General features: G+C 43.1%; 1 protein-coding gene across 1 annotated transcript in view; it reads right to left on the reverse strand.

Moving 5' to 3' along the window:
- The window catches only part of LOC147693290 (vomeronasal type-2 receptor 26-like), a 76,689-nt gene that overhangs the window by 40,002 nt on the left and 13,740 nt on the right, over positions 1–22,947 (reverse strand). The window contains exons 2-3 of the mRNA XM_086935899.1: positions 15,780–15,900; positions 5,986–5,994 (exon numbers count right to left, since the gene is read on the reverse strand). Coding sequence (XP_086792025.1) covers positions 5,986–5,994; positions 15,780–15,900 — 130 coding nt within the window. The remainder of the gene's footprint in view (positions 1–5,985; positions 5,995–15,779; positions 15,901–22,947) is intronic.

Below are 22,947 nucleotides of genomic sequence, written 5' to 3' on the forward strand. Positions count from 1 at the left end.
TCTAAATTATTGATTTTTACCTTTAGTGAGTGGTGACTTCCCGGTCAGTAGAGTGCATACCCACAGCATGGGGAGTCACTTTGGGTTTTTGTGTATGTTTCTATTGGATTCTTTTCATTGGATCCTTTTCTCTGCTTGGCTGTTTACATTATATGTTACTTTAATAGACATAATTTGCAACTTTTGAGAAAGAACATTACATAAGAGCTTTCAAGTAATTGATCTATTATGGTATTTAATATGGGCCAGTTTTCTTTGTTGTCTGCCCCTTTCATTATTTTGTTTGTGTGGCCTTTCTTGTCTGCATTGAGGGATAAGATGAATGTATATGTTAAAATGCACATTTTCCAATGTTTTAATGGGAGGAAAATCATGATTTTATTGAAAACACGAAGGTTACTATTATACATCATCTCTTTTACTGCATAATGCACCTACAGAGTAGCAACAAGAACGTAGATTTGCAATACAATAACACTCTAGGGGCCTCATTTATGAAAGCCTTGCGCCACTGGTGCGTCACTTTTTTCCATGTTAAAAGTGACGCACCGGCGGCGCAAGACCTTCATAAATAAGGCCCTCGAATCCTTAGAAAATGCACATATTTGCTGAACACACAGCCATCCTCCTTCTTTTCTTGCTGCGAATAAACCAAAAGTTCATCATCATATTAAACTGTAAATCCACCAGAAACAAATCCATCTAAATTCTTGAAACTCTGAAAGCCTCTTCTTAGCTTTGCCCTGAAAACACAAAACTAAACACATCAGCTGAGCACAATCAATGGAGGAAACATATTACCCTCTGTGCATTTAATAAAATCGCAACTTTCTTCCCATTAAAACTTGAAAATCTGTATTTATGGCAAGGCCCAGAGGCTACTACTATGCATGTTCAAAGCTCATTCAATACCCTTTGTACAGAATTTTCCACAGATTTAAAATAAAATATTTTAAACGGTGAAAGACTAGACTAATCTGCAGCCTTCATGATAGTACTTTGACTGGAACCTGTCAAAAAAGGCCTTACTAGCTATTGTACCCCTATCTGAGTGCACCCTAAAAATGCTTCTATCAATACCTGCCATTTTCATAACCTTCTTAGCCCACTTCACCAAACTAGGTGCAGACACAGCCTTACATGTTTGCTCAAAAGAAAACAATAACTGTGAACACACTTGTTTACTCAACCTCTCAGTTGTTCTCTTGTATTCTTGCAAACAATGTACCACACATAAATCGTCATGTCCCTCAATACTGGGAAAAAAATATATTCCTAGACATAGTCTAAGCCTTAGTCCTCTTCTGTAACTCAAAACACACAACCTCTGGGTGGAAACTCCTCGAAGTTACCACCAAAGCTCTAAAATCAGATGCTCTCTTAGCAGAAACCAAACAAAATTAGATGGTCATTTTTCAAGATAACAACTTTAAAGTCAAACAACCACTTCCTCCCTACTATCAACTTCCCTCACACTAGAAAGACACCCCATAGAGAATTATAGTCTGCGTTTGGAGGAAACTCCATATGCCCTTAATTTAACTATTCTCTTCACCAAAACATGCTGACAACTGGTATTCCATCTACCAACTGATGTCTTGCTGAAATTGCAGACCTACTTTAATTCAATGAATTATATGCCAAACCTTTCTTGAAAAATTCTACAAATGATTTACTACCTCCACTACAATTCCCCTGGGCATCAACAGTACTTGAGGGAAACATGGTAACAAACTGGATCATCCAACAACAAGTTCATCACATCTGGAAACCACAACTGAGATTACCAGAATGGAGTGAACAACACCCACTCTGCTTTCTCTCTCCTTACTTTCATTAGCACCTTCTGCATCATTGAGATAGGAATCGAAGCATGCATCCTTCCTCTCCCCAATCCTGTTGAAACACATCTACACCTATTGCTTCTGGATCTGGTCTTTGACTGTAAAACCTTAGCAACTCTGCATTCAGTCTGTCCGCAAACAAATCTACTTCCAACTGTATCCATCCTGTCACCAAAATCATGAAAACTTCCCAGTCCACCCTCCAATTGATCGCATCTGTTAGAAACCTTAAATTCCAATCTGCCTCTAATTGATCTTCCATGGACTATGTTAAGCCTGCACTAATATATCTCTGTCCAAGCAAAATAACCAAAAAATCTTTTACCATCCCTGCCAAACCTCTTGAGCGTGGACCACCCAACTTGTTGGCATGAAACACTGTGTTGTCATCTTCAAATCACAATATGACCTCACCCTACTTGAAGAAATGATTCAACATGGATTTCATGCTTATCTTTTATCCATTAAAACTTTTACAAGGGCATTTCCTAGAGACATTTTTATCACGTACTCCACTTCACATAGCACTTTCACTTTTCACATAACAACCGCTATACATTAGGGAGCCGATTTCGATCCTGGAAAAAAAACATCCGTACGATTTTCATCCGGAACCATCGCCGTACGATTCATACCCGTTCGTCCGAGTCGCGAGGAATGTTCTGCATTCCCCCATTCTGTCTGAATCGTCACGATCCGTATGTATTGCAAGGCTGAAACAGTAAACCGTACGACTCGACGAGTACGATCCGGACCGGGGTATGAGGACACGATTTGTACGGTCCACGTCAGGTAAGGGCGATTCGTACGGAAAAGCACACAATCACTTACACAGCGTACGGTGCGTACACCCCATGATAGCAGGGGTATGCACCGTACCCCTGCGATCTTGGGGTGTATGTAGCATACCCCGCGATCGCAGGGTGTACGCACCGTACACCCAGCGAACATGGGGTACGGTACGTACACCCCAAGATCGTGGGGTACGGTGCGTACACCCCATGATCGCAGGGGTATGCACCGTACCCCTGCGATCATGGGGTGCACTCACCGTACCCGGGGGGGCCGTTCCATACCTGTTTTGGGGCAAACTCTGCTTTTATGGCTGTTTTCAGCTCCCGTAGAAAAAGGGTCGTACGGTGCGTACCCGACACAAATCGTACTTGCCGGGTCAGAAAAAGCAGCTGCGAACCGTACAGATGTCGCGGACAGCGAGTTCCAAGGGAGAATCGTACGGGGATTTGATTTGTTCGGTCTCTGTACGATTCGTACGGAGTCCAGCTCCTGGTACAATTCGTACTTCGTCGTAAGTACGGGGGACGTTGCAGGGTACGATTTGTACAGGAAAAACGCTCCGAACGGCAATTTGGAGCATTTTTTTTCAAACCAGAATCGACCCCTAGGTGTTGAAGCACAGCTGAATTGCATTCGGTAATCCAGCTGGACCCCGATGATGAAGCATGCTAACTACTAGGTAGGTGGGTGAGGGGTTTCTTAAAACAACCATTTGTTGTTTGCGCTCCTCCACGAAGGTACAGGTCAAGAAATACAACCTTAAACCTACTAAGTAATTGTAACACACCCAATTGTTAAATTCCCTCAGATGTATAACAAGTGCCATCCCTTTTTCCGTCTATGCATCTATGATAGCGTTGCTCACAAAACACCCTAGAACTTCCTCTTCTCTCTCTATTGTGCATTTTAACAGAAGCTCTTTTACCTCTTGAGTCACCAATACCTCCTTTTCTTTGAAATGCCTAAACCATTTTGGACACTCCACCTAAAGAGGAACCCCTACAAAGTCTACATGATAACTCTAGCAAAGGCCCTAAGATTCAGCATCCTCCCTCAGATGATCATAATGACAGTTACCAACATGCATCTGAAAACTAGATTGTTGTTTCCCAAAACATGTCCTCCTGGTCTTAAATATCTCTGAATAGCCTTTTTATTAATTTCCTAAAATGGCTCTCAAGGAACCGAAAGCCTAAAACAAGCGCACGCTATCTGCTCTGCGTCCGGTGCCCGCTCAGCTGCTTCCACGGATCGGCTACTTCCTATCAATTCGAATCGGCAGTTCGACCCCCAAATGTAGGCATCCCCTTGGTGCACACAGCTTTAGAATGTAAGTGACTTTTCATAATAAACACCAAAATGTATCCACCATGGTTGCAAAAACCACAACACGAACCTGCGACCCATCATCCTACTCCTCAAAAGTTCACAAATATCTTCCAACTATATATGACCAACCAACAGAACATCCTTTTGTCCTGGAAAAACAATAGTTTCCTTAAAACATGAACCCAAATCATAGTGTCCTCAATCTGAATTGACCCAAAGATGCACCTATTCCTGCATGTATCTTCCCTTACATTATAATTTTTTTTTTAAACACCAACATTTGGATTCAACTGACTATCTCGCCCACACAGAGATGCTTGACACTCATACTCATGCTAACATTCAGAAATCTTCATACATGCTGTCATCAGAAGTTAAACTTATAAATGTTAAAAACAACTCAAAATATTTAAATTGACATCTCAAATGCTAACGTAAGCAACAGGCACACTGTACTTATCTGTGTAGGAGCAGCAACAAAAGAAGGAAAATGGCTCTACGTTTAGTCACTATACATGTTCTATGAATTCTAGTGTGTTGTTGTTATTCTCATTCTATGTTCTTAGTGTTGCTGTGTTTGTGTATTAGGCAATAAAAGAGATAGGGCCAGATGTTGGAAGCCTAATACCGGTCGGTAACGGCCGAAATTACAGAATTTCGGCTGTTACCGACCGGTATTAGGCATTTGAGATGTAGGGGCCTAATTTAAGGATTTACAGCCAGATTCATGAAGCTTAATTGCGTTCGCAAAGGGCCAGATTCTGAGAATCTGGCCCTTTGCGAGCGCAATTTTTGCATTTTGGATTCATCATCCCAAATGCAAAAATCGGTAAATGCAATTTCGCTAAATAGCGAGGAATTACATTTAAGGAATCTCTATTTGAGATTCCTTAAATGCAATTCATTAACCATTTATAAATTGCGAACTCGCAATTTCGGGCCGCTATTTACCGCGAGGCCAAACCTCGTGGTAAATAGCGAAAACTTAGAAAAATGCTTTTAAATGCATTTTTCTAAGTTGCATGTTGCACACACACATGTCCTTTGGACATGTGTGTGAGCAACACCAATGTAGATTACATTTCAGGGGTGCTACAGGGTGTCCTTTGGACACCCCTAGCACCCTTGAAATCGCATCCTTATTTGCGATTAGCACATTGCTAATCGCAAATAAGGAATAACTCCCCATTCATTCCTATGGGCCTTTAGGCCCATAGGAATGAAAGGGGAGTTATTCCTTATTTGGGATTAGCAATGTGCTGATCGCAAATAAGGAATGTGTAGGAATCGCATTTTATTTTGCGATTCCTACATGAATCCCGTTTTGCGAGTCTGTAATAGCGATTCCTTATGAATTGCTATTAAAGACTCGCAAAACGGGTCTTTGATGAATCTGGCAGTTGGTAATTTACCGAATCGGTAATTTAAGGATTCAGTAAATTGTCGAATTCTTGAATACCGTTTTGGTAAATTACCGAATACTTAATGTAGGAAGCATTCAAGTGAGTGCTTTTCACTTGGATTCGTTATTTTCCACCAACTACAAGTTGGTGGTAAATAATGAAAACTGTTAAAAAAGCAATTTTATGCTTTTTTAACAGTGCCATTTGGCATACATACGTGCCCTTAGGGCATGTATGTGTGCCACAGGTGCACTCATGCACTATTCAGGGGTGCAACAGGGTGTCAATGTGACACCCTGCCATCCTTGTAGGTCTTCCTCCTCTTACCGATTCGGTATTTACCGATTCGGTAATTCCCATTCATTCCTATGGGCCTTCATACCCATAGGAATGAATGGGGAATACCGAATCGGTAAATACCGAATCAGTATTTACCGAATTTTACTGATGCGGTAAAAATTACCGAATTAATACCTACATATCATTTACCCATTCTAAAATACTGAATCTGTAATATTCTGTATTTTTGAATCGGTAAATAGTATTTACCTACATCTGGCCCCATAATGCCTAATATTGGCCTCCGGGCCTTGCCAAACAATTAAAACAAATACACCATCCTGCTAAAAGAAATATCGTCTACTGAGTAAAGGACTGCATGGAACGCTAGCAGCAAAATAGCAACCGCTTTGGAAAACTGCAATAGATATTTCACTAGTAAAAACTCATTATAATGCGACTGAACACGCTTAGGTTTCATACTCCTATTCGTTCTATGGGAGCTTGTGTTAAAGCCGTAAACTGGCCACAACACAAAGCTTACATAGAGGAATAGGAGTCTGTGTTCATTCCTGAACCTATGGTGCCTGCCACACGCTACAGGGAGGAACAGCTCCCAACCGGAGGCCGCAGAGGCAAGGGGCCCTGCTAGAGGCTCCCTTACTCACTCTCCAACAGGCTTTCCATGTCAGAAAGACCGACATTGAAAGCCTGCTGGAGACCGAGTATGGGAATCCCAATGGCAGGATGTCTGCCTTATGGGATTACTGACTGGCCTTTAATTGGCTGACTGGCTCCTTGAGCCCTTTGAAAGCCAGCCAGAATGACTAGAAGTTTTAATTTCTGACCACCAGTAATAAACTGAGATGCGGCCTGGAAAGGCTCCGAAGGATGGTCGGAGCCATTCTTTGCCACATTGTAATCAACCCTTTAGTGTTTCTTTTACTTTTTGTCACCAATAGGCAAACCCTTTTGCTGAGGGACACTTTGAAAGAAATAATGTCCCCCTGACAAAATCTTTTTTTATTTTTGCAAAAAAATTCCCTTTTCAGGATTTTCTTTTTGAAAATGAAAAAAAAAAACGGATGCAAAAATCTGTCAGCTTGCCAGTTATTTGAAAAATGCAAAAATGTGCATTTTTCAAGGAATTCGCAAATTACCACCAACTTGAAGTTGGTGGTAATTTGCGATTCCTTAAGGACAATTTGCATTTTTTTTCTTTTTTATACATTGCATTTAAGGAATCAAAAAATGTGCGATTCCTTAAATGCAATTGCAAACTAAGGAATCTCAAATTTTGTGATTCCTTGTTTTGCACCAGATTTTCCCTAATACATACCATTTAGCAAATTCGCATTCGCAAATGCGGAAATTCTGTGAATTTCGGCGTTTGCAAATGCGAATTTGCTTGATACATATGGCCCTTAGTGTCTCGCTTTCTCTTCATCATTGATCCTAATCGTCAGTCAAGATTTGATAACATTTTTAAGAAGATTGTTTCACTTTGTGACATTTACCTCATATGTGGGATCCTATTTATGAGATTTTGGTCACCTTTCGCACATACTAATGGGTGAAGGTTGGCAACATGGCTGCAGGACAAAGTGTCCCTTTCTTTAGGCCATGTTAAAATAAGATTTATTCGATTTTTAACTAAAACCATCAAAACATACAAACACGATATATCTGATTAAAAAAATGATAGTGCAAACAGTGCAAAAGTATATAAATTCATCTTAGAATAGCAAACATTTCCCATAATTAATCCCTGACAACAGATAAGTAGACTCAGTACAACAAATCAAAGGCATGGAAGGCATGGGTAATGATTGTAAAACTAAATATGCAGGGTGACATTGTGCAAATTTATGTTTGTGCAGGCAGGTTAATAATATACTTTCCAAAGTCTTTATAAAATTTACAAAAAAATGATAATATTCATGGTACTTTGATCCGGCAAACTATCACAAGGGTTTTGTATTACGTGGAGCGCGTCCGATAATCACTAGGCAGAACAAAAGCGGGGAAGGATGTTAGGGGGGAGTAGTCAGTTGCGGGGCCCAGTTGAAGTCCAATAATTCCTAGAGAAATGGTCCATAAATTTGACCAAGGCACAATTCCGGATGGTATTCGAAGGATCCAAGCAGGCCAGGACTGCTCCTATGCAGGATATTATGTCCTTAACTATCCAGCTCCTTCGTAGCAAAGCCCTTCTATCCTCTAGAAAGGTGGACTCTAAGAAGTCTGGAGTGACAAAAGACAAGTATCAGGTTCCTATGTGTGTGTGCTGAAGGTAGCCCTGTGAACTGTAAGTGAAGTAGGGGACAGTTTCTCCATCAGCCATGATGGCCCATCCAGCCAACATCTAGTGATCTTTGTCACACATTCTCACATTCTGGGAGGAATGGACAAACCCCCAAAGCAGAGCCATTCACATTTATGTGAGTCAGTCAGGTCACTGGCAGCAGGCACCACATTGTCAGGGCAGGAAAATGGCAACTTTCTAAAAGTGTAATTTTCAGATTTTCAGAATTGTAACTTAGAGGAGATTTTAAATTACAATTCATTTGAATCCAAATATGAGACTGCTACCTCCTACCTGTTCCTCACTACCAGTACATGTAACATTTAAATGCACAAGTCTTACTAATAGACTGCACCCCGGCCAATGGACTTGTAGGGCCTTCCCTAGGGGTGACTTACATAATTTGAAAGGATACATTTCAGGTCTGGCAAAAGGTTTATTTTCCCAGATTGAATTGGCTGCTTAACACTGTGCTACAATCTGCAATGACAGGCCTGGGGCATGTTTCATAGTGCTGCTTCATTGGGAGGGACAGTGGGTTCTATAGGCCAACTTGTAGCATTTAATATACAGTCCCTGGTTAAATGTAGTGGCATATACTAGGAACTCATAAGTACATTAAATATGCCAATCAGATGTAAGTGAGTTTTACCATGTTTTAGGGAAAGAGCACAAGCACCTAAGCACTGATTGGCAGTGGTAAAGTGCAGAGTCCTAATGCCAATAAAAACACATTTCAGGAAAAAAGAAAGGGTGGAGGCAAAACGTTTGGTGGGGGACCATTCTAGATCTCGGCTATTGATCTAGATTTAGATCATACAGCCAGGTCTGAAGAGTGAGGACATACTGTATATTTCATTTTCCTTCACTGTGGGGGTTTCTCTAGAGCATTCTTTAATAACACAGTGTTAACACCTAGTTAAGGTACACAAATTGAGACAAATCCAAGTTATAGTTGTTGCTGAGAATTAGTTAAATATAAATAGTTCCATGCTAGCTTGGAATACAATTTGATAGAAAAAGTATCATACATCAGGATTGGCCAGTACTACTCAAACTCAGTTTATCAATATAAAACTTTTCCGGCTACTGGGATACTGTTTGGCATTCAAATTATTGCAGTTCTGAATATTGAGATTCCTTTATATTTTTTGCATATGTTTCAACAAGCTTTCTAGCAAGAATTAAGTTAATCTTTTATAAAAACAAAAATGTTTGATTTGAAGCATTAGGACTCTTTCAGGTAGTCATTGATCAGTGTGAAGTCAGAGATACCTGTCTAAACACAGGGGCCCTAATTCACCGAAGTCATTAACTACCTGTGAGTGTCCCACTTGGGTGATCTTGCTCCTCTCAATGTGGACTGCAGTGTCCACACTAGTGTTGACTGTAGTGTCCACACTACAGTCAACACTGAGGGGAGCGCAAATCGTGAACTGCATGTGCCATGATGTAAAGGACCAAACTTTTCTTGGATGTGATGTAGTGTTCGTCCACACCCTTTTCCCTACCCAAACTGATTTTCACACCTCCTCTACCATTTATCACAAGTTCCTAATATTCCTTTTTGTTAAAAATTGAAGTGCGGTCCATTGATTACACTTCATCCTGTCTGAGTCGGAGAGTATGGCCAAGCCAGAGAGTACAACCCGAGCCGGAGAGTACAGCTCGGGTGCAGAGATTCCGGCCCGACTGCAGACGTACACATACGACTTCATCATCATGGTTTATTGTTTGATTAATTAAAATCTTTACAATGTTTGCAGATAATAAAAGCAATACAGCAACAAATTTTAATATACGAGTTAAAAAATGTCGTAGAGTTTAAGAATTGTCTGTCAATTGTCTTTACAGTTGTCATGGTCCTTTGGCCACAGCGTGTTTAGTCCGTTGGTATCGGTTTATTCATTATGTGTTCATTGAGGCTGTTCCTTTTCTAGTATCAGCTTTGTTGCCATGGACATGAATTTGATTCCCCGGCATGAGAGTATGGGGGAGGCGCCGCTTAGCCACCGTATGACCGCCTGTCTGCATGTGCGGATATTTAATGTGTTGAAGATTGCCCGCAAGTGTCTTCTTCTTAAGACTTGCAGCGCAGGGCATACACATAATATGTGCCGCACTGTTTCGTTCTTGTATCCGCATAGTCTGCAGTTTGTACTTTCTGTTTTTCGTTTCCAAGAGGGCATTAGATCTTTTGTAAAGTGCATCCCCAGACGGTACGCTATTAGAGGTTTTTTTAGGTGTTGACTGAAGTGTTGGGCTAAGTAAACTTGCGGTTTTTGGTTGGAATAGGTGTTTAGTACTGTCCAGGCGTGTCTTCGTTTACTTAGGGTTTTTTTGTCTTTGAGCACAGAGATCTTTTTTGCCGAACCATTTGCTATTTTGCAAAACTGCTTGTGGTCAATGTTTTTTTCCACGTTTCGTGTAGTCCGAGTGTTGATAAACTCTGGTTCAGGAATTTCCCCCAGTGGGTGAGGTTCAGTTTGTCTAATGAAAAATGTATTTCTTCCCAGCACATGCTGTCCAAGGAGTCCCTGGGTGCGAGTCGGATCTTGTGGCAAAATTTTACAAATGAGGAGTTTGACCGAATGTCTTGATTTTGTAAGCCGAATTCTAGTCGAACTTGGGCTGCCGATGCTGCTTTCGGCAACCCAAACACCACTTTTTATATTTTGTTTTGAAGGCTGTTTAATGTTGCCGATTTGCCCCCGAGCCATCCAATTCGTCCATAAGACAAGGTAGGGATTATTTGGACGGCCATGACTTTTAGTAAGTGGGAGTAGTTTGGACCGCCCACTGTCTTTTGCAGTTGTCTATATGCGTATATTAGCAATTGCGCTTTCCCTCTTAGCACTTGAATGTGCGTCTTTTTTGTGTTACCGCACTCAATGGTCATCCCCAGGTATTTATACGAGTCCTGTTCTTCGAGGAGAGAGTTGTTAATTGTCCATGTGTATTTCAGTTTCTTACACTCAGTGATTCGAAGCACTTTGGTTTTGTTTTTGTTCAGCTCCAGGTTTTCCTCGGTTAAGTACGAAACCAGCGTGTTCACTAGGCGTTTCAGCCCGACTGGTGTTTTACTTAGTAAAACTATATATCGTCGGTGTACTGCATTATTGGTACAGGAATGTTGCCTAGTTTCGGTGCGTGGCTTTCTATTACATCTATTTTTCTTCCAATGTCGGCAAGGTATAGGTTGAAGAGACTGGGTGCAAGGACACAGCCTTGTTTTAGTCCGTCCTCTGTTTTAATTTTGTTGGTAAGTGTGCTACCGTTCCCTTGTTTGACCTTGGCCCATGTCTCACTGTATAGTATTGACATTGCCTTTATTAGGTATTCCGGCGTGCCCCACTCTCTTAGTTTACTCCACAGCCTGGGCCTGCTTACCTGGTCGAATGCTGATTTTATATCAACGAAGCAAGCATATAGATGTTGTTTTCTTTTTTTGGCGTTGTCGGATAGTAAGCACAGGGTAGCCAGGTTGGTAGTTGTCCCCATACCCACTCTGAATCCGATTTAAAACTTGGGTATTATTTTTTTGAGGTTTCCCAATCCTGCAGCTCTTTCAGCAGGTATGAGGCGTACATCTTTGCTTCTACGACTATTAATGAAATTGGACGATAGTTTCCAGGCTCTTTCCGGTCCCCTTTCTTATAGATTGGGTGGATGATGTTTCCTCTCCAAGTTTCACATACGACTTGTAAATGGCCTCTGTGAATATCAAAAGTCACAAAGTTAGACTTTTTTTTCTCAGATTGTTTTTGTGAATTTGACTGTGAATCTTTATGTTTCTCTTTACTACTCACATTGCACTGTTATTTTACCAGTTTTCTTTATTAAGGCTGTCACTGATTCATCCATTGCCTTGCTAAAAAGTGAAGGCATGTCACAATCCAGTGCTTTTCAAATCAATAAAATAAATACTTAAATTACAGCATTTATTTGTTCTCTCAGAGACAGATAAATGGAGAAATGGTATTTAGCAATATCAACACACAGTAATATGCAACTGTGTCCAGAAACACTCTAAATAAAAGTAAATTAGAACAGGCAATCAGTGATGCCAAACACTGCTTCAGCAGTGATGAAAGGAGTACTGAGGCCATTCATGTTCCACATGTAAATTCAGCCACTGCACCATTGATTAATGCCTCGAAAGTGGTTAGTAAGGACAAGGATCACTGGTGTGTGTATATGTCACTCATATCCTATGAAAAGCTGTTAGTTGATTGAATGGCCAAATGTATATTGTACTGTGGGCTTACTGCCCTACCACAAGTTACAATTGGAGACAATGCCTGATTGCTCTCTGCAAATTGAGAGATACCCAAGAGAAGAAAGTTACAGCATAGCATTGATTAGGACAAATGACATCATAAAACACTATTTGGCATATTCAGATCCATGTTCCAATGCAAAGACAAGCCTGAGTATGGACTTCTTTAATGCCCCAAGATAGTCTTTCCTTTGCTTTCTTTTGCCAAGATAGTCTCTGACATGACTGTTATGTTTAATGTATTATTCAACTTAGCTGTGTGTGAGGAATGCCTCTTGAAAGTATCTAGGCAGCGATGTTCAGGAGGATACAGACACCGACAAGAGAGATGAAGATGACAGGGCATTCAGAACTTCTTTACTTGTAAGCTCAATGAAAAGAGTGAAACATGCACTTTAAGTGTTACTGAGCTGTAATGTTTGCTCACCATTCTGCCATCACAAGGTTCCTAGTGACAGGAAAAAACTATACGGAATATGAGTTATATTGTCGTACATATGATCACTGTTCAGCTCTCCCCAGGTTGTATTTCTCATTTTTGTGGCACATTAAGTCATAGAGCTGCTTACCCTCCAATTTCATATGCAACTCCCTAGTGGAGAATTATGATGAGGCAATGTCCCCTTGAGGTTTATCTTTTTATTTTGTCTCACTATTATGTTCATTGTCCTTCTGAGTGAGCTTATCTTCCACATTAGAGCCCTACTGGCATTTTGACCCACTGGAGAACTTTCCAGCAAGATCCTTTTTTTGTTTTGTTTTATATAGCGCCAACTAGACCCGAGACATCAAGGATCAGAGCGCTTCACTTGAGCACCAGTTTTGTTACAGAAGGACACATTCATTTTTGTGAGGCACAGGGAGATTAGGGGCAAATTTACAAGCCCATTGTGCCACTTTTGCGTCACTTTTCCCATGTTAAAAGTGTCACAATTGTGGCGCACAGGATTTGTAAATCTGCCCCTAAGTGATTTGCTCAGAATCACAGGATGCTGAGCGCTGTTGCAGACACAAACCTGTTTCCCCAGCTTCGAGGGCAACCGCTCTAGCCATGAGGCTCTCCCCCAGGAGAGTCCATCCTTGATGGACTATTCTAGTCCTGCTTACAACGCACCACCTGTCATCACTCTTAGTAGCTGCTCACATCTTTTGTGATCTTGGCCATGACAGGCAAGGGCAAAACGTTGCTCAGACAGCCACACATGCACATGCACCCACAAACGAGCATTTGGGCCCAGAAAGACATACCCTACCTTACAAAGCCAATTCCTTCTCTGGATTTCTTCATGTTGTGAACTACAGCTTTTTCCAATGAAATACAACATTTGCCTGGCTTAATAAAGGTCACCTCCTTATTGATGGAAGTTGTTCTACATCTACTTCACTTTGCAGTGCTAGGTGTATGAATCCTCTTGCAGGTTATTTAAACTCAGGCTTGACTTTCCATGATTATGTTTAAGTAACACTGTGACCAATAGATGGTGGTAGTTCCATGTTTTAATAATTCAATTTTGCGAATTCGCGATCCGCGAATTTGCGGATTTGCGAATTTGCGATCCACAAAATTCGTGAATTTGTGCGAATTTGCGTTTTTTTGGTTTTTTGCGTGTTCGCGGGTTTTCTTGCGTGTTCGCGGGGTTTTTTGCGTGTTCGCTGGGCTTTTTGCGTCTTCGCGAGCCGCTTGCATAGCGAAGTTACCCATGCAGTTGTTTATGGGAGAGGGAGAGAGAGATAGATAGATAGATAGATAGATAGATAGATAGATAGATAGATAGATAGATAGAAAGAGAGAGAAAGAGAGGGAAAAAGAGAGGGAGAGAGAGAACGAGAGAAAGAAAGAGAGGCCGGATCTCTGAAGGGCCAGATTCCTGAGTTGCGCCTACAGAACATACAGCTTTTTATTTTTAGCAAAATGCATATGAAAATTGTGCTGTAAAGGTCTCTTTTAGTTTAACCCCTCCTGACAACTCAAAAAGGGTGTATTTGCCATCCTCTCCCTTCTTCCTGTTTTTTATATCTGTAAGTGCTTCCTGATGAGGTTTAATTCCTTGAACAGGTGCCTCGTTGCCTACTTGTAACTATTCTCTGACCCTGCTTCAAGGGTCAGAGCAGGGTCAGAGAATAGTTGCAAGTAGGCAACGAGGCGCAAGGAAGCAATTAGCAGCAGGTGTCCAAGTTGAAGTTAATTTGTTTGTAACCCTTTTGTAAAAGGTTACAAAGAAATTAGGTTCAACTTTTGCACCTGCTGCTGTAACCCTTGCTTGGCTGAAAATTCGTCCCCGCTGATTTGCGGATTTTACCGCGATTTCGCGAGATTCGCGGATCGCAAAATCGCGGAAAATCCGCAAATTCGCCCGCGAAACGGATTTTCCGCCCACCCTTAGTGCTGATTATAACTACTGGAAACATATTTCACAAATGTGAAGTACAACCTAAATAGGAGCTTGAAATTTAAATGGTTAGTTTTATTTCCAATGTGGTGGGGAGGTTCCCTTTCCGAAACGGTGTCAGTCGGACGCAACTCCGACCGACATGTACTTTTGAATGTCTCTTGAGTTTGCCATTTTTGGTGTTTGTTTAAAATGATATAAACAAGGAATGCATTGAGCAACAACTATAAGGCCTTTTATTGTTGTTTTTTTAACACTGGTTCCTGCTTTGCACTAGCACTTTTGCTCTAATCACAAAGCACTTTTTAGAAATCATAAAGAGCATTAGTGTATTTTTTTTATGTATTGCTACTTTTTACCCCATAGTAGATACCAGCCGTTCCATGTACTGCATCATCAAGGCACAGCTCCATGGAGCCACTCTCGTTGGCAGTAAAAATGTTATAATAAATAGGACAAAGTGATGGTTTGCACAGTTCAGTGAAGAAAAATGTAGGAATTGAGGGCCATATTACCAAGATGTGCGTTAAAAAACGCACATCGCACATTTCCCTATCGCCGGATTTTTTTGCCGTGTCAGCACGTCATTATCAACGCGCAACAGGTAGGCGTTATTAAATCCGGCGTGTTTTGCTGATTTTCCTCCCGTTTACAGCACGCCCAACTTCGCATCGCTAATGAGATGCAAAGTAGGCATGTCTGTGGAAACAACATGGTTAAATATCACGAAGGCAGCTTTGCAATATTTACAATGCAGGGAAGTGATTATTTTAATCGCGCTAAGTTTGCCTTAACGCAGGAATTTTTAATCTGTGAAATTCCTGACTAAGGCATACCTAACATGGGAGTTGGATTCATGTGATACGACCACAGGGTCGTATTATCAAGCATATCGCTGTTTTACACAAAACATCTCTGAAAAACCAGCGATGTTCCATGGAAAAGGGCGATATCGCTGGAATATTCATGGCTATGGCGCTAAACGTTGTTAATACAACGCTAGCCTGTCGCCGATATATTCCAGCTATATAAAATAATGCGGTATACAAGGTCAGCCATAATTATCGCTGCCTATTGCAAATATGCCTCCAAGATTTACTGTTGGCCAGATACATCTGAAGAAGTTTCATGAATTGAACCTGTGGTAGCACTTACTTGGGTCCTTGATCTCTTCTTGTGCACAAGGAATGCATTCGAAGCAGCAAATCGGCTTCCCTTTGATGGCTGCCTGTCTATAGCCCGGCTGACATTTTTCACTGCAAACAGAGCGTGGGAGCTGCAGGGACGATAAGGCAACAGTGTTAGTGGAATGCACTTGTGAGCTGAAAGATAAGACTGGTAGAAGAAAGGAGGGAAGATGGCGTGGAACCTAAATATATGACTGGTTGGATTTTAAAACAGGGTCTTTTAATACACTTACAATACAGTTTGTTTGACACCTTTTAAACATTTATGCACCTATTTAGCACCTTCTTGTTAGTAAATGACCAAATACATGCAACGTCCTAAGCCACTGATTTGTCAAGTTTACACAGAGAAATCATTCAATTCTTCAGAATGGCCATCATATTAATAGCAGAACATAATATTTCCCAGAAAAGCAATGGCTTGAAAAAAACATAGAAAACATTTACTGACATCTAGGTTAACAGCTGAGGAGCTGAGAGCATTATCTAATGCAATTCTCGAACAGGAAGAGCTCGCATGGGCTTAAAGTAAGCATGGGCGGAAAATACGTTACGCTCGCGGATTTTGCGGATTTTCGGGAAATTCGCAATCCGCGAGGTTTGCGAATTTCTCGCGAAATCCGCAAATTCGCACGCAGCGGATTTTTTTTGCGGCGCGCGGCGTTGGTGATACAATTTTTGCAGCGCGCGGCGTTTATCATCGTTTGCCGGGTTGTTTTTCTCGATAGTTTGCGAGTGCTGCGCCATTTTGGATCTTGCTGTGTGATCCCGCGGGATTTGGCGAGCGCGATTACGTCATCGCGGCTTGCGAGCGAGAGTTTGTCAACGCGAGATTTTTGGGCTGTTTTGGGGCCTTTTGCCCAGGGGTACTCTGTGGTGGGTGGACTGAGTCTTTCTGAGGGGTCTCTTTAATGTGAACATCATGGAGGGCATGGATGGCATGGGATTGTGCTGATTTTAGTGTGTTTTTTGATTTTTTTGGCTGCTGTTGGGGCCTTTTGCCCAGGGGTAGTGAGTGGTGCATGGACTGAGTCTTTCTGTGGGGTCTCTTTAATGTAAACATCATGGAGGGCATGGATGGCATTGGATTGTGGTGATTTTTTAGTGATTTTCGTTTTTTGGGGCTGTACTTGTGGCCTTTTCACCAGGGGTATTTGAGTCTAGCATGGGCCTAGTCTTTCTGTGGGCTGTCTTGAACTTAAACATCATGGAGGGCATGGATGGAATGGGATTGTGCTGATTTTGCAGTGTTTTTCGATTTTTGGGGGTGTTCATGGGGAGGGACAGGCCATGTGGCTGGTGGCCATTTTGAGTGCAGCTACAGGCACTGGCCATGTGCTGGCAGGCAAGTGGCCATTTTGAATGCAGGCTTTGTTGTTAGGCCTGCAACCATTTTGCCTACTTTTCAACCTTTATTTATGCCCAGGGGTAGTGAGTCTTGCATGGGCCTAGTCTTTCTGTGGGTTGTCTTGAATTTAAACATCATGGAGGGCATGGATGGATTGGGATTGTGCTGATTTTGCAGTGTTTTCCGATTTTTGGGGGTGTTCATGGGGAGGGACAGGCCAGGTGGCTAGTGGCCATTTTGAGTGCAGCTACAGGCACTGGCCATGTGCTGGCAGGCAAGTGGCCATTTTGAATGCAGGCTTTGTTGTTAGGCCTCCAACCATTTTGCCTACTTTTCAACCTTTATTTATGCCCAGGGGTAGTGAGTCTTGCATGGGCCCAGTCTTTCTGTGGGTTGTCTTGAATTTAAACATCATGGAGGGCATGGATGGAATGGGATTGTGCTGATTTTGCAGTGTTTTTCGATTTTTGGGGGTGTTCATGGGGAGGGACAGGCCATGTGGCTGGTGGCCATTTTGAGTGCAGCTACAGGCACTGGCCATGTGCTGGGAGGCAAGTGGCCATTTTGAATGCAGGCTTTGTTGTTAGGCCTCCAACCATTTTGCCTACTTTTCAACCTTTGTTTATGCCCAGGGGTAGTGAGTCTTGCATGGGCCTAGTCTTTCTGTGGGTTGTCTTGAACTTAAACATCATGGAGGGCATGGATGGAATGGGATTGTGCTGATTTTGCAGTGTTTTTCGATTTTTGGGGGTGTTCATGGGGAGGGACAGGCCATGTGGCTGGTGGCCATTTTGAGTGCAGCTACAGGCACTGGCCATGTGCTGGGAGGCAAGTGGCCATTTTGAATGCAGGCTTTGTTGTTAGGCCTCCAACCATTTTGCCTACTTTTCAACCTTTATTTATGCCCAGGGGTAGTGAGTCTTGCATGGGCCTAGTCTTTCTGTGGGTTGTCTTGAACTTAAACATCATGGAGGGCATGGATGGAATGGGATTGTGCTGATTTTGCAGTGTTTTTCGATTTTTGGGGGTGTTCATGGGGAGGGACAGGCCATGTGGCTGGTGGCCATTTTGAGTGCAGCTACAGGCACTGGCCATGTGCTGGGAGGCAAGTGGCCATTTTGAATGCAGGCTTTGTTGTTAGGCCTCCAACCATTTTGCCTACTTTTCAACCTTTATTTATGCCCAGGGGTAGTGAGTCTTGCATGGGCCTAGTCTTTCTGTGGGTTGTTTTGAACTTAAACATCATGGAGGGCATGGATGGAATGGGATTGTGCTGATTTTGCAGTGTTGTTCGATTTTTGGGGGTGTTCATGGGGAGGGACAGGCCATGTGGCTGGTGGCCATTTTGAGTGCAGCTACAGGCACTGGCCATGTGCTGGGAGGCAAGTGGCCATTTTGAATGCAGGCTTTGTTGTTAGGCCTCCAACCATTTTGCCTACTTTTCAACCTTTATTTATGCCCAGGGGTAGTGAGTCGTGCATGGGCCTAGTCTTTCTGTGGGTTGTCTTGAACTTAAACATCATGGAGGGCATGGATGGAATGGGATTGTGCTGATTTTGCAGTGTTTTCCGATTTTTGGGGGTGTTCATGGGGAGGGACAGGTCATGTGGCTGGTGGCCATTTTGAGTGCAGCTACAGGCACTGGCCATGTGCTGGCAGGCAAGTGGCCATTTTGAATGCAGGCTTTGTTGTTAGGCCTCCAACCATTTTGCCTACTTTTCAACCTTTATTTATGCCCAGGGGTAGTGAGTCTTGCATGGGCCTACTCTTTCTGTGGGTTGTCTTGAATTTAAACATTATGGAGGGCATGGATGGATTGGGATTGTGCTGATTTTGCAGTGTTTTTCGATTTTTTTGTGCTGTATAACTGAACTGATGTTCCTCTGTCTTCCATTTTTTTTAGGTGCACAAGACTCAAGAGAACCACCAGTGCCAGGAAGAAGTCCTGCAGCGGTGTGTGTGTGCAGCATAACGTCACGCAACGTCACGTCTGGCCACAACTCTACAATTCGTGCAACTGCGGCCTGCTGTCTGACCTGCTCTGAAGAAGATGGCCCCAAAGAAAGGTCTCCGTAGCTCCTCTAGCAAGAAAGTTGCTAGTAAGGAGCAGAAGAAGCAAGTTACCAAGGAGGCTGGTGTGCCACCCGCCACGTTTTTTGGGAGAAAAAAAAAAGTACGCCTGCAGCAGCAGGATCTGCTGGGGACCAAGCTGGGAGCAGCACCCCTGCTCCATTGGGTTCAGTGCCTCCACCACCACGCCAACTTAAGTCAAAGCCCTTGAGTGCTTCAGAGGCAGTCAGTGTACTTCTCCAATCACCATCGACCAGTGATGTTGGCTCATCGCAAGAAAGTAGCAGCAATGTCCCTGAATCAACACAGGTTGTTGTAACTCATCTGACAAGTGTTGAACAACCACAGCCGCAACAACAACACCATGTGCAAGTACACGCCCAAGTACATGTGGAAGGAGAGGCAGCAAAAGGAGATGCGCAAGCAAAGGTGCATGGAGGTTCACAAGTGCCCACAATAGTTGTTCCTCCCGAAGTAGGGGCACATCAGGAAATCGACAATGAAGCCGAGGTATCATTGGAAACCACTCCTCCTGATGATCATTCATTGTCTTCCACATCCCTAGCAAGGAAAAGATCAAGGGTGGTGTCTACATCTTCTTCAAGCCCACCTCGTTCTGATGCAAGTGATCTGTCTTGGGAACCACAACTGCGGTCTGACAGTGAGGCACACCATGATCTGACACAGGTACCTAAGCGTAAAAGGAAGGTCGTCCAAAAACTCATAGCTATGGAGTGTGATGAGGCTCAACAGATACTGCTGGTGATGAAGCCTCTCACGATGACGACGAGCCAGTCATCACAAAGGTCACTGCAGCCCCACCGGGCATGCAGCAAAGAGACATTTTGACCCTATTCCGAGAAGCTGCTGAGCGTGATGATGATGTCGACGAGGAGGCAATGGAAATGGAATCATTAGATTTGGAGTTAAGTAGTACACCAAAACCTACCGCTTCCATATTTCTTCCTCGCAAGAAGGTACCCACCTCGACCTCAATTCGTGGTGGTGAAAGTGCAAAACGTACTGAAGTTCGGCAATCCACATCCTCCACTTCATCTGGCATTAGCAGCAGGACCACCACCACCAGTATCGCCGCCTCCTCCGGCCGCCAAAGACATTTCAAGTCTCCAGTTTGGGACTTCTTTAGTGTTTGCCCAAAAAAGGAAAACGTAGCCATTTGTAGCATTTGTAAGCTTCGAGTTAGTCGTGGTAAGTTTGGTACCAACTATGGTACCGGAGGCCAGAGAGGTCATCTTAGGAGAACGCACGATGTCCAATGGTTTGCGCACCTACACGCGATCAAGGAAGCCCGAATTGCACGCAATGAAAACGTTGATTTTTCATCTGATGATGACGAGGAGGAAGAAGACGATTCAAACACTTCACTTACACCCAGTACCCCTGTCAGCAGCACACCCCATGTGAGCCACACTAAGAGTGTGGGAGAGAGTGAGACATCAATGCGGAAAAGTTCATCAGCGAGCGTAACTGGGTCGAAGATATCATCATCATCCCGTAAATCCTTGGTCCAGGGCAACATTAAAAAGATGTTGTTTACAGAAGCGCAATATGAATGCAACCACCCAATGACGCTTCTGTATAACACTAAGCTGGCTAAAATGCTAGCTCTGGACCTTCTCCCTTTTTCTTTTGTAGAAGGGGTTGGTTTTCTAGAATTAGTGGCAGCGCTCTGCCCTAAATGGAAGGTTCCTAGCCGGTTCTATTTTGCCCGAGTTGCGGTTCCAGCACTACATGAAGATGTTCTGAAGGTGATTGGGGCAGCTTTGCAGAAGAGTGCTGTTCACACTATACATCTGACAACAGACATGTGGACCAGTGGCGCAGGCGCTGATTACATGTGCATCACTGCACACTGGGTCTCTTTTTCAGGGGCTAAAGCAAAGCTAAACACAGGTGTTGACACGAACATTGTTTTTAAAGCTGCTCGGAAACATGCAACACTAGCCATGTTTGGTTTGGAGAAACGTCACACAGCAGAAAACATTTTGGATGTCTTTAACACAAAGGTCCTTAACTGGCTGTCCCCACTAAAACGCTGGGTTGGTTATGTTTCCACGGACAATGGCGCCAATATAGTTAAGGCCATGAGGGACGGTGACTATTTCAGAGTGCCGTGTTTGGCGCACTGTATAAACCTGGTTGTCCAAAAATTCTTGGCTAATAAAGCCAGTGCAGCGTACAGTGTATTGGACAACTGCCGAAAAATGTGCAAGCATTTCAGCCATTCTTTTAAGGCCCGGAAGCAGCTGAGGAGCCTGCTATATCAACGTAAAATGCCAGTGAAAGCACTCATCCAGGAGGTGGTAACACGTTGGAACTCAACCTTCTACATGCTTGAGCGTCTGTATGAGCAGTATACGGAACTCGATCAATATTTCCTTACAGAGGGTACAGAGGAGCTGAGGATGGGTGGGCCGCAATGGAACATAGTTCAAGGCCTGACACGCATGCTTCGTCCTTTTGAGTTCTTCACGCGTGCAGTCAGCAAGGAGGACTCTAATTTGGGAAAAGCTATCCCATTGTTGTACATGCTGGAGGACCAACTGAAGGAGGTGTGTTCTGTGTTTGAAAAAGATGACAAAAACCAAGACTCTTTGCTTCTGGCTGAGCAATTATTAGAGCTCCTACAAGGTGATGAACGTCTTAAAAAGATCCACTCAGAACAGCATTACATTTGTGCTACTATTCTGGATCCACGCTACAAAAAGGCGCTGGCAGGCCAAGCATTCTTTCCTTTTGATGATGAACATGTTCCAAAGTACAAACGTTGGCTAGCCTTGTCAGCCAAGAGGTTTGAAAGAGAACGGCTGGAAATTGAAGGAAATGGCAGTACATCAGCAGGCCATCCCCAGTCAAAACAATCCACTTCTGCACCTGTGGCTGTGGCACAAGCGACCTCTCAGCTGTTAAAGACACCGGCAACTGGATCATCTGCACGAAACACAACAGAAACATTGGAGGCTGAAGAGGATTGGCTAGCTCTGCGTGGGTTTGGTTCTCAAAAGGTCAGAGGCACAGCAAGAGCTAAGCAAAGTGGAGGAACCTTGGATGAGGACCTTGAGTTGATGGTGAAGGACTATCTGAATGACTCAACAGAGGTCTATGTTAATTCTGACCCATTGGCGTATTGGCATGGGAAAAAAGAATTGTGGCCACAGCTCACCAACCTGGCTTTAAACTACTTGTCTTGCCCACTCGCAAGCGTGTCTTCTGAACGGGTTTTCAGTGCTGCTGGTGGCATTGTAACTCCCAAACGGAGCCGCCTCTCACCCAAAAATGTGGAGAGGTTAACAATGATCAAGATGAATCAGCACCTCATACCACCAGATTTCAGAGTACGAGAGAGCGTGCCGGATGAAGAGGAGGTGGCCTACAACATAGATGAGGGAATTTCTACTCTGTCAGGTGACACTGAGCTCACCCTGCCTGAATTCGCAGAGTATGATGACGAAGCCTTATTCTCATTCCTGGACCGTGATACCGAGCCCTGAAAATGAGACAACGAATCAATAACTTTCTTTTTCGTCCCTATTCACTTTTATTCCTGTGTGTCTGTCTTTCTTTGTTGTGCACAGTTAATATATTTCAAACTTTAATCAGATAATCACAAAATCAAGCCCATCAGCAGAACTGTCTTCGCTGGTTTGCTAATTGATTTGAAGTTGCCGCAGTCTGCATTCCTCAGGTTCACAAGTTC

The sequence above is a fragment of the Lissotriton vulgaris genome, chromosome 8 (assembly GCF_964263255.1).
Source record: "Lissotriton vulgaris chromosome 8, aLisVul1.2, whole genome shotgun sequence".
Classification (NCBI taxonomy): Eukaryota; Metazoa; Chordata; class Amphibia; order Caudata; family Salamandridae; genus Lissotriton; species Lissotriton vulgaris.